Here is an 11,944-nt window from a genome sequence, read left to right on the forward strand (position 1 = left end):
TGCGAAATCAGATGCGAAATTGTAAATTTTGTAAACAAAAAACCAATTCAGTTGAAAACAATAATAGACTTGTGTCCGTTACAGAATGCAAATATTGAAGATACCCTGGCTAGGGCATAAGGGTATGTCTCTCTTCTCCATTGTGGTATTGCTAGTCTGCTCTTTACTAACTAGTCAATAGCTGAGAATAAAAAAGTGGAATGCTATACAGTCACCATCAATTTTCAAGGAACTCGACTAGCCTCAGGAGGTCTCGATGGGTGTATCAAGATTTGGGATACCAATACGATAAACCTGTTCTTTAAGATTCTGGATAAACCATACAACAAGAACAAAAAATCTCAACTAACCACGTCCCACCAAACATCTACTGCCTCTAGTGTCGATGTGGAGTATACGCCTGACTTGCCAGATAAATCACTACGTCGAGCACTTTGTTCCATGTCAAGGCATAATGGCGTTGTCACATCATTGAAATTTTCTCCAGATGGACGATGGCTAGCTAGTGGGTCTGATGATAAGATTGTTTTAATATGGGAAAGAGATGATTCGCAAACTCCCAACACTTTTGGTGTCGAACAAGCGGATTTAGAGCATTGGACAGTGAGGAAAAGACTTGTAGCTCATGACAATGATATTCAAGATATCTGTTGGTCACCAGATGGAAATCTATTAGTCACGGTCGGATTAGATCGATCAATAATCATTTGGAATGCATTAACCTTTGAAAAGATTAAACGATATGACATCCATCAGTCAATGGTCAAGGGAATTGTCTTTGATCCAGCTAATAAATTTTTTGCTACTGCTTCAGATGATAGAACCGTACGAATATTCCGATATTATAAGAAAATGAATGAATACAATAATTATGAATTCCAGATGGAACATATTGTCGTCGACCCATTGAAGAAATCTCCATTGACTTCATATTTTAGAAGAATGAGTTGGTCTCCAGATGGTCAACATCTTGCTGTACCAAATGCCACCAATGGGCCGGTTCCTTCAGTGGCAATTGTCAACAGAGGAAGTTGGGGATCGGATGTATCATTAATTGGACATGAAGCACCAGTTGAAGTGTGTTCATTTTCACCTAGGCTATTCCAAATTGATGCAAATCCAAATAAAGATGAACAAAAATTTCAAACAGTGTTAGCCACTGGCGGACAAGACCGTACTTTGGCCATTTGGTCAACATACAACTCTAAACCAATAGTTGTATGTCAAGATATTGTTGATAATTCCATCACCGATATATGCTGGGCTCCAAATGGTGAGACTCTATACTTTAGTTGTTTGGATGGATCTGTCACATGCGTTAATTTTAGCAATGGAGAATTAGGTCAAGTTGTCAGTGAAGAGCTAATTGACCAGCAATTAAACAGATATGGTGCTGATCGGGAGTCAACTATTTTGCCTGAGAGTGTGGAGCAGTTACGATTGGAGGAAAATTCAACCGAAGCTAGGGCCATTGCCATTAGAAAAATGATGCCAATGGAGACAGTCAAAGCTCAATTTGAAAAAAAGGAAAAGATAAGCAGTGCTGAGTCCTTGAAGGTTAAGCCTGTTGGATCCAAAGAGCAATCAGCGCCTTTAACTCCCGCTTTAAAGATAGATGCATCCAGATTACGAAAACAGGCTATTTCCGTGACTAAATCAGGAAAAAAAAGAGTGGCACCGTTGCTCGTGTCTTCGTCTTCTTCGTCTTCTTCTTCTAACGTCACTCCAACCAAGTCACTTGTCCAGTATGAAGTTAAAAAGAGAAAATTGCAACATAACTCAAAATTATCACAACTGACATATGTACTACCTCGACGGGGATTACAAACATGTGTTTCTGGAATCAAGGAGCGTAATACATCATCCACATTAGGTGCAGAACAAGAAGAAGATAATGATAATATGGACATTGGGGGTGTCAATGCATTAGAGGAAGAGATAAATACATCACAACTTTCTGAATCAGCATTGAGAAGGCACAGAAATCGGCAAAAACGCAAATGGTTGCAAACAAAGTATCCTCATTCGTTTAAACACATTACTCATCTACCGGAAACTTTATTTGCCAACAATGCATTACAAAATATTGCAGTCAACAAAATTTATAAAGCATATGCTAATAATAAGGATATTCTGGCAGAATTATCTCGAGGTTCATCCATTGATTTTGACGAAGATTTGATGTTTTCTGTTGTTGTGAACAAAACAGTGCACAAGCAAGATGGTAATGATGTTTTAGAGGAATTGAAAGTGGATAAAGTGACAACTACGGTCGAAGTGCGTAATGGGAAACCATGGCATGAAAATGCAGCGCAAAATGATCGGGATTTTGATGATCCAACCAAATTTATTGTTTATAATGATCATGATGGTGAAAATAGACAATTTACGTTGTTTTTCCCATTTAGAATTCAACTGATTCTTCCTACATTCGATGTGGATCAGTTGAAATATTTTGTCTTGTGTTCTTTCAACGGAAGTATACAAGTTATATCTGCCAAGACAGGTAGATATATTTTACCCACTATTGAGCTACTTGAGAATGTGATCTCCATGAAATATGCCAGCGACAAGTTGCTAGTCCTAACCAGTTCGGGACTTTTTTACGGATGGAATTTGAAAACAATGAAAGTTTACATGAATAAAGTATCAATTGCTACGATAATTAACGCATTTGAAATTCGAAATAAAAAACAAGTGAATATGCCCAATGCCAGAGCATTGGAAATAAATCCTAATGATGGAACTCCATATGTCTTGACTGATTTTACTAATGACGTATTTAGTTATTCTTTAGATTTGGAGTGTTGGATCAAAGTGATAGATTCATGGTATTTTAATGTGGGAAAGGAAGAGATAAAATGTAATGTGGGAGGTGAGAGGATGTATGAAAGACTGCGGGTAGAGTTTGAAGAAGACGCATTAATGGAGAATATCAATACGTATAAATTTGACGATAATGCAGCTAGCGTATTAAAGGACACGATGGTAGGCAGGAGCAAGGAGATGATAACAATGATGCAATGACATCATTGATAATTTATACACACTGCTAGACTTATGACAAATGTAATATTACTTCTCGATAGTTTCAACCTCTTCAACCTTTGGTTCCTCGTGTTCCTTTATTGGCTTTTCTGGTTTGGCAACTTTAACTTTAAATGGAAAGCTAACTAAAAAAATCAAATCACTCAATACACAATTAACAGCAAACATCCAACAAGTTAATCCAATAGTGCCAACTTTGAAAAAAGGTAAAGCCAACCACCATTCAATACAATAAGGTAAAATACCAACACGTATAAAGAACAAATTGGTCTTTCTAAATAAGAATCTCATTACCCAAATTGGTAATACTGTACTTATCCAAATCAATGAATTTGTAACAGAATTCACCTTAGTCTTTTCAACACTCAATGTCTCATTCAAATCTTGTAATTCCAATTTCAATTTATCCAATTTACGATTCAATTTCGTCCATTTGGCATATTCATCTTGAGCACTTATAGATCTTTGTTCATGAGTTAAAGTTCTAATTTCATGTTGTTTGGCTGCGTATTGCTTTATGGATTTACTTTGAGCTAATAATGGTGATGATGTGTAAACGTTCCATACGAGGGATTGGATGGTGGATTTGCCTATTAAGGTAATTATTTTTTGTAATAGGAGTAATGTGAATGATGTTATTAGGATTGTATATGGATTCAAGTCGAGTGAAATCATATTTGAATGGTTTGTAGAAGGAGAGAGTTATCAGGCTGGGCTGATTAGATTTTTCAAACAAAATTCCTTTTTGATGGAAACAATTTTTATGCCAATGTCGCATAACGTAATTAAATGACAACAACTTTATACGACACTTGACCCCTACTCTTAATAGGAAGGAATACAGCCACATACACACACCAAGATGTCCTCTAAAGCTTTACGGCAACTCGGTATGGCACGCTGGACATAATATAACACTGCTTCAGCCTTTATTAATCTTCATTTGGAATACATTTTATTCCAGTATCACTTGCATTTGCTTTGAGTGTGTATTTAGTGATAAAAACAAAAAACTGTATGGTGAATGTGCGTGGAATAATTTTTTTTAAGAAGAGACGACGAAAGGATTTATCATTTGAATTGAGTAGAAAGGAGAGTCATCAATCCACCAACAACACATCCCATTCATTTGGAAAAGCATCATCATTTCAATTCGCTACAGATACATTTCAAGTATCATACTTTGTATTACCAAACAATAAGGGTTGAAGTGATACGGAATACACACACAATCTCACGTTATTATCAGACGCACTCATCGTAATTTTTAAAATTAAACGCCCACCACAACGCTCCCCCCAGCCACAGACCAATCAGCTAAACCCACCATCACCACCATCATTGCCCTTATTTTGCATAACATTCACGACTACATAACCTTTTTATCAAATGCCCAGTGACATAGAAGACGACTATATATCTTGGATCCAACAATTTTGTGAGGTATTTGGTCATGATTACTTTGTACAAGTATCACAGGATTTCATTGAAGATGACTTTAATCTAACTGGTTTGTCCCTGCAAGTACCCTTTTATAGAGAAGCATTATACACGATATTAGACTATCAAGTAGAGACAGCTGAAGATCACACCAACACCAATAGCAATAGCATAACTACCAATAACAATAACAACAATAGTAATAATTCACGAGGGGCAAATAGTACGGGGAATGGTAATAACAGCAACAACAACAACAACAACAACAACAACAACAACAATAGCAACAAGAAATCCAATAATGCACCTGAATTACCCAATAAAGCTCTTTTAGCTCATCTGGCTGAACTATTATACGGATTAATCCATGCAAGATATATTGTATCTAAACCTGGTCTAACGGCAATGGCATCGAAATTTGAAAAAAATGATTTTGGTTCTTGTCCAAGATACTTTTGTGATGGAATGCATTTGATACCTGTGGGGTCAACTGATGTACCAGGCCAAGAAACAGTTCGATTATATTGTCCTTGTTGTAATGATATTTATATACCTTCAAGCTCAAGATATTTGAACATTGATGGGGCTTATTTCGGTACCACATTCCCTGGTTTATTAGTCAAGATGTTTCCTGAAATCGAAAATCAATGTCGTATTAGAATAAATAAATTTAGTGCTAATGATTTTGGGTTGAAGTTGTTTGGATTTAAGATTAATGAGTTAAGTTCAACAGGACCAAGAATGAAGTGGTTAAGACAGCATCCAAAGACAGCTGAAGATAAACAAGAATACGAATATTGTGAGTATAGTGTACCCAAATTGAAATTCTTAAATGAAGATGGAGAAGAAGAAGGAGAAGATGCTAGTATGGGTGAAGAAGAGGATGACGATGAGGAAGAAGAGGATGATGATAAAACTATGGCTAGCGAATAAGAAAAATGAAAATAGCTTAAAACTGATGAAAAGTATACATTGGTATGTGTTGATGTCGATTTTGTGAGTGTATGATGAAAAAGTCTTATAATGTCGATACAAATTACAGCTATACCTCTAATGAGTTAAATGTACTGGTTTACCCGGTGCCCAATCCTTTATACCGTTTTGTATATTAACCCAATACTTCAACTTTATAGCATCAGTAATCAATTCATCCCAATTTATAGGCTCTTTTTCCAATTCCAGTTCAATTTTCTCTTCAGCCTGCTTTATTCGATCATTATTTTCATCTTCCAATTCATCTAATTCTTGTTCCTTTTCTGCAAATTCCAATTGTTCATGGGCTTCCATAACCTGTAATAACATTGACTTGTATGCCATTGCATTGGAGTCACTAGCATTTTGGAATTTAGCAATCATTGATTTCGATACCGCATCATCAGTTATATCTATTCCATGCAATAATTTGATTAAATGAGCTAATCGTAAATAAGGGTTACGCAAATGGGTGAATGCTTGGTTAATATTCAGTGATGCTATAGTATCCGATGAAACATCAGGGTGATTTGAGCTTTGCAAAGTACGATACTCTTTGCGGAGCTGCTTTTCATTGATAAAGAATGGATCTTTTGGTGGACCGCCATGAGGGAAATTATGTGGAAATAGTTTAAAATATGATGGTGTTGCCTCCGTGGAGAGCCATCTTATACAGGCCATGGATGTGGGCAAGATTGGTTTAAGTAACTGATTGAACCCTCTAGATAGCATCATTGTTTGTAGTTTGTGGTATGTAATAAAGAAAGACTTGTGTGTATGGATGATTTCTAATCATGTGGAATTTTTTGGATTCTATTAAGTTGCGAAAGTTTTACAGAAGCGGGAAAAAATTGGCACCGGTTCCCTGAGATATCCTTCAAGCTAGTTTTGCCACCCCCACATATGTTTAAAAAGAGAGTGATCAAGGATCCCAACAGCAGCTTCAAAAGGAGGACAGCTGAGCTTGAAAACGACGTTCAGATAGATACATTCTCACCGGATGTAATTAAATTCAATAAACGATCAAAGTTATCCAATGCCACAACTACGTCATCTTCGTCATCGAAAAAGATAATACCTACACCTACATCTACTTCATCGTCGCTGCTACTACCGAAAACTCATGATGAGAAAGAAAAGCCACCAAAGGATACCGTAGTAAAGTCATCATCGATAAAGCCGGTGCCTCAAAATATCAATATCACCACAATAATGGATTTCCAACCTGATGTATGTAAAGATTTCCAACAGACAGGGTATTGCGGATACGGCGATACTTGCAAATTTCTTCACATCAGAGATGAATCTAAACAAAAGAAACCAATAAAGAAAGAATGGGAAGATGTAGTTGCAAACAACAGCAGCAAAAACAGTGGGAAAAGTAACAAGATCGACGACTCGACCACTGCTACCATACCATTCAAATGCATACTTTGTAAAACGGATTACCAGAGTCCAATCAAGACTCAGTGTGGCCATTTATTCTGTCAAGCTTGCTTTTTAAATCGTTATAAAGTACAAAAGAAATCAGGTTGTGCTATATGCAATAAAGATGTTGAAGGGGTTATGATTCCTGTTTCAAAAAAGGAGTTGAATGAGTTGATTGGGTGAGAAATAGGGAGGCGGGAGTGTTTATTAATCTACGTTATCGTAATAAATATAGAATCAAGAACAACTTTGGTTACCGTGTTTAACTGCCCGTTGGTTTCATAATTTTAGGATTTTGCGACTCCGAGCCTTGAACTGACGTTTCAAGTGCAGATACTTGGGAGACATCAATATCCTCAAAAGCGTGTTTTGCGGTGGCCCGTTCCCATCATAATTCAATGACACATGGTCATCCATAATTGAAACCCTCCAATGTTTTAAAATTTTCTGCCGAGACTGCAGGTAAAAGTAATGATTGAGACTAACTTTGAGTTGAATATTCAAAGGTCGTCTTTTAGGCCATATCATGTCTGGTATTTTCAAAATATCTAATTTGCCACAACTTAAGTCGAGCAGAATCAAACCTGGCATATAGTATAATAATAAGAGAAGTTGAGTTATTTGAGTATTTAGTGCAAAAAAATACAAACTAAAGGATTTTAATAAATGTAGACCAAAAACTCTCTTTATCCAATAGATCAGAAAATCGCCTGGAACCTCTTCATCAACGTTGTCGTGAGCTAAAATGTTGTGCAGGTACTTATCAGTTGCATTGAAGATTATTCTCACACATAGTGAATTGGGACATAAATTCCATTCGGAATCTGAATTTAACAGTGTTCTAACAAACCGCATGTATTTTTTGATTGTCATAGTCACCTCAATTGATTTAGTTTGTCGGAAAAAGCGATAACGGAGGTCGAATTTTAACTTCTCAAGAGCAGAATTGCTTCTTAGTATTGAGTTAAAAAACAAGTATAAGAAATCTTTGTCAGCTTCCAACAGGGTAAGGTATGAAACCTTGAGATGTTTGGGAATTACAGAGTTCCACATGTAAGCCATAAAAGGAATACATGTACGATTAATGGCACATTTGTCACCACTCCATATATGCAAGAATAGAAAAAGGGCAATGTTTTCCAAAACAAGGTTCCCCACACATCGAAATTCAAATATCAAGTACTTTTTAAAGTACCTATTTCCAACCGGTGGTCCAAAGTTAATAAAAGTTACACCCCTGAAAACATTGTCTAACTCTGTTTTTTCAGCCAATGTTAATCTTCCGGTCTCAGTAGTCACCAACAAATAGTGTCCCGGCGCTTTCATAACATAAAGTGCCCCTTTATTTCGACGATATATTCCAACACCCCTTGAGGCCAATAAACAAAACAGTTGTCGTTGTGAGAACAAGTTAAGCCAGCTAATAATCGTCTTTCGGGGAAAGTAGGTCAAATAACTCTCTATTGGGGGAACCCTTGTAAGTATCTCGATTGGTAAGTTGTGAAGCTCCATTGTCGATGATTTAGTGGTGGTCCCTATTTTTGATAAAAATAGCAGCTCATTGTTGTCTAATTTTCCGCTTCATTTATCGATCATGTTTAAGGAAAGCACAGAGTAACAATGGGTGGGCTCCAAAATGCATTGTTGTAAAGAGTCCTCTAAGAAGGAACAGAAATTTGGCTCAAAAGTGCTCTTGAAGTGGGGCTTCTCGAAAAAGGTGGCCCTGGAGTATCTATCTTGTAATTTTTTTGGATTGATGTAATAACTAAGTGTCCGGGTTTGTGTAGCTGTGACTTTTCTCGAATTCGTATGCGATAAGATCAAGATGCCATGCATCCCGAACCTCCCCCCAAAAAGGTCAACCTAAATTTTGTGAACAAAGCATTGAAATGATCCCAAATTGCCATACAAGATTATTTTGTGGGCAAAGTGTCCTTCTCCTCAATTGTTTCTTTTTCATGGTTTTTTGTCGTTACAGAGTCTTGTGTATTTTGAAGGGAAATTATGCACGGGCTGATTCTCAATTGCATGCCCATTTCGGATTTTCACGATAATATACATACTTAAAGAGCACGTACTCAATCCTGAGGGGTATGCTCAAGAAAGCAAAAACTCGGCAAAACGCATACTGGAGTATGAAACGTATCATTCCGGACTTTCCTTGGACACTTCTCTTTAAAAAAAATTGGCAAAAATCGTTTACTTTAAGAGGTTTTAGTTGGATAATACATCACAATTCACATTGTATAGGTGTGCAAGAAGACAACTACCCTGTCAGAAGCATGGTTGATAGCATCTATTTCAAACTTCGCGAGCAATATCAACGGCAGAACATAAATGCGCATTTCACAAAAATGAATATTAAAACTGTACTTTATACTTGTTGGCATAACATTAAACTAAACAACCTTATCACTAATTAAAATAAAAATTGAGTATCAAAATTTGTAACATTCTTAAAGTGAATTCACAATCCTTTCACTTTGTATCCACATCCATCACGTTATTCACGAATTACCCAAAGAAATCATGACCGACCCAAATAAATTAAATCTACCACTTGATGCCAAAAAACTAAGCACACCGCAAGGCTGTGGTGCTATATTTTGCTGAATTTTTCTTTCTATAAGCTTGATCAGTAGGTACCCAATGTTGAAGGTGTGTGGAAGATGTCATAAATTATTGGTGACGATAAAATATGATGACTTTGAACCTACAAATCAACAAATCAAAGATGAAATCTCTCAGGCAAATGACACCAGTAATCGCGCAGACGGTAACAAAAGACCCGATGACAGCAACTTGGACCAAAAAGTGGATGAAGAAAGTAATGGTGGAGAGTAATCATCAAAAATGCACGATACAAAACCCCTTTGGCCAGCTACCTCCAAAGCAATCGCAAGGACTCAAATTTTTGTCTATATCTCATTGTGGATAATTGGTGCAATTTTCCGTCCAGTTTTCAGTTGGGAGATCTATCGTGCATGCTTCAAGGCATAAACATCTTGTATAGTCTTGGAACAGTAGGTTATCTCGGAATGTCAATACATAGATATGTTAGTAAATGAAGTAGAAGCGTGAAAATTGTTCTATATAGCTTACTTTAATTGAATCGTAATGGATTTTAAAGCGGTCTGTATCTTAGTAAGAATTCAAATAGACAATTCTCATTGCAGGTTGTGGGAGGAAGGTGAATCCACGAGTATTCAACTACGTCGCTGGCGAGCTTACTTTTATTAGTTCTTAAATATGAGAAGCATGCTGAAATATTTAACCACGGTACCAGCCAGTAACTTTGTTTCGGTTGTTATATTTTTTGGACAGATGAGAAAAGTTATTGCCGCTCGTTTGAGCCTGGGACAAGTTAAAGATAGCAGGAGGCCATATGGGACTAAAGTTTAACAGCACACGTATCCTGGCTCTTCAAATTCTGAACATTATAGTAACCAAGTAAACCGCTTGTGACTCTCAAGACCCAGAATTTGAAAACACCGACATTTCTCTATGTTATACAAGGGATACTTTTTCCGACTAGTCAAAATAAGAATTGATCAGATAAGGTGGGAATTGGCGTCCTTGCAAAGAACGCAACAAGCTCGCGTGAATTATCGGCTCAATGTTAGACTCGTCTATTTTTCTGTGGGACAAAGTAGAATACTGCTCGTTTGGTTGAGGTAACCGTAAATAATGATTTCTTCCTCAGGAGAAACCTAGCAACCTTATCAGCATTTCACACAATATGTACAACATTATGAGGTGAGATTTGCTCGCCGAATTCACAAGAAATTTAAGGACAAAGAGAATTTTCAGTTGTAATCAAAGTATTTCGATTTATTCTTCTTGTTACAAATATTTCCATTTGCTTTTCTTGCGACATTAAAACAATGACAAAGCCACAAAGACCCTTTTCTATCAAATCAAATAGCAGAACTTAGAACCGACCATACATCATTGTCAAACAGAAAATAGCTCACCTTTATTATCTCCAGTTTAAGTCAGCTTTCAATCAATAATCAAATACCGGCACTACTTATAACTCATTTTCAGCTCTACCCATTTTTCCTTAACTTAACATGTCGCAATTTCAAGAGCAACTAGAGAATGTCCCCGGCTATGACATTGTCATGGATAAATTCAATGAGTACGCCGAAGACCATTGGAACAACACTGATCCATACACTGATAAAACCACTGGTAAAAAATTAAAACTCCCACCTGATATAACTACAAGACAAGAACAAAAAGCCTGGGCCAAGATTCAATCTATGGCATGGACTCATGATAAATGTCTATGTGGATCATGTGGCGTGGGCATGGATTGTGGATTGGGTTTAGTACCATTCTCAGTCTTCTTTTTCCCCGTATTGGGGCCATTGGTGATGTATATGATACATATGAGATTGGTTTCTTTAGCTAATGAACAATTTCATTTACCTAATAAATTAATGGCTCAAATGCAAGCAAATATTGGATTTGATTTATTGATTACGTTTCCGCCTATAATTGGTAGTTTCTTTGGATGGATTCATCAATGCTCTACTAGGAATGCAGGGATGATATATTGTTGTGTGGTGAAGATGGCTAAAGAGAGACAAGCACAAGGTGGGGTGAAGTATAGTGGAAGTGGTATTACTGCTGGACAATATAGTGGGAATGAAGCTCATTTTGGTCAGGTGCAGCCACTGAGTAGGGGTGTGCAAGCATCAGCACCACAACAACACCAGCAACAGCAGAGGAATGTACGAAGTGGACAGTATAGTGAGCCACAACAACCTAAACCAGCTTATACGCAACGTTCTCTGCGAGGTAAAAGAAATGTACAGAACTCAATCGAAGTTGGTCATCAGCAACAATCGGGATTTATATGAGAAGGAGAGCATTGATATGAGTGGATGATTTGTAAATATATTCCTACGTAGTTACTGAAAAAAAAAAAAGTACTTTCGAGTCTTATACTTTTACAGATTGTATCATTAGAAAATAGATTAGGCGGGAGCTAATTGCAGGCGTAGACTTTATAGGCAGATTTGCACCCTTTAAAGGGGGTAGAGACGGC

At 36.9% G+C, this 11,944-nt stretch overlaps 7 protein-coding genes across 7 annotated transcripts; 4 read left to right on the top strand and 3 right to left on the bottom strand. All coding sequences in view use genetic code 12, as the record gives it.

Moving 5' to 3' along the window:
* Window positions 1-85: 85 nt before the first annotated feature.
* CORT_0A12770 (Hir1 protein) lies at window positions 86-3,027 on the top strand (the record flags this gene model as incomplete). The annotated part of the gene is made up of 2 exons (XM_003867051.1): window positions 86-122; window positions 182-3,027. 2 exons carry the CDS (start codon window positions 86-88, stop codon window positions 3,025-3,027), a joined length of 2,883 nt encoding a protein of 960 aa, XP_003867099.1.
* Window positions 3,028-3,075: 48 nt separating this feature from the next.
* Window positions 3,076-3,723, bottom strand: CORT_0A12780 (hypothetical protein; the record flags this gene model as incomplete). Its single annotated transcript, XM_003867052.1, has 1 exon — window positions 3,076-3,723. One exon carries the CDS (start codon window positions 3,721-3,723, stop codon window positions 3,076-3,078), a length of 648 nt encoding a protein of 215 aa, XP_003867100.1.
* Window positions 3,724-4,437: 714 nt separating this feature from the next.
* Window positions 4,438-5,421, top strand: CORT_0A12790 (Ckb1 regulatory subunit of protein kinase CK2 (casein kinase II), beta subunit; the record flags this gene model as incomplete). Its single annotated transcript, XM_003867053.1, has 1 exon — window positions 4,438-5,421. The coding sequence occupies one exon, from the start codon at window positions 4,438-4,440 to the stop codon at window positions 5,419-5,421; it is 984 nt and encodes a 327-aa protein (XP_003867101.1).
* Window positions 5,422-5,538: 117 nt separating this feature from the next.
* CORT_0A12800 (Jac1 protein) lies at window positions 5,539-6,195 on the bottom strand (the record flags this gene model as incomplete). Its single annotated transcript, XM_003867054.1, has 1 exon — window positions 5,539-6,195. One exon carries the CDS (start codon window positions 6,193-6,195, stop codon window positions 5,539-5,541), a length of 657 nt encoding a protein of 218 aa, XP_003867102.1.
* A 168-nt stretch (window positions 6,196-6,363) lies between these two features.
* On the top strand, window positions 6,364-7,071 carry CORT_0A12810 (pre-mRNA-splicing factor; the record flags this gene model as incomplete). The annotated part of the gene is made up of 1 exon (XM_003867055.1): window positions 6,364-7,071. One exon carries the CDS (start codon window positions 6,364-6,366, stop codon window positions 7,069-7,071), a length of 708 nt encoding a protein of 235 aa, XP_003867103.1.
* A 96-nt stretch (window positions 7,072-7,167) lies between these two features.
* Window positions 7,168-8,400, bottom strand: CORT_0A12820 (pre-mRNA-splicing factor; the record flags this gene model as incomplete). The annotated part of the gene is made up of 1 exon (XM_003867056.1): window positions 7,168-8,400. The coding sequence occupies one exon, from the start codon at window positions 8,398-8,400 to the stop codon at window positions 7,168-7,170; it is 1,233 nt and encodes a 410-aa protein (XP_003867104.1).
* A 2,561-nt stretch (window positions 8,401-10,961) lies between these two features.
* On the top strand, window positions 10,962-11,756 carry CORT_0A12840 (hypothetical protein; the record flags this gene model as incomplete). Its single annotated transcript, XM_003867057.1, has 1 exon — window positions 10,962-11,756. One exon carries the CDS (start codon window positions 10,962-10,964, stop codon window positions 11,754-11,756), a length of 795 nt encoding a protein of 264 aa, XP_003867105.1.
* Between the last annotated feature and the right edge of the window lie 188 nt (window positions 11,757-11,944).

This window comes from Candida orthopsilosis, assembly GCF_000315875.1.
Source record: "Candida orthopsilosis Co 90-125, chromosome 1 draft sequence".
Classification (NCBI taxonomy): domain Eukaryota; kingdom Fungi; phylum Ascomycota; class Pichiomycetes; order Serinales; family Debaryomycetaceae; genus Lodderomyces; species Lodderomyces orthopsilosis.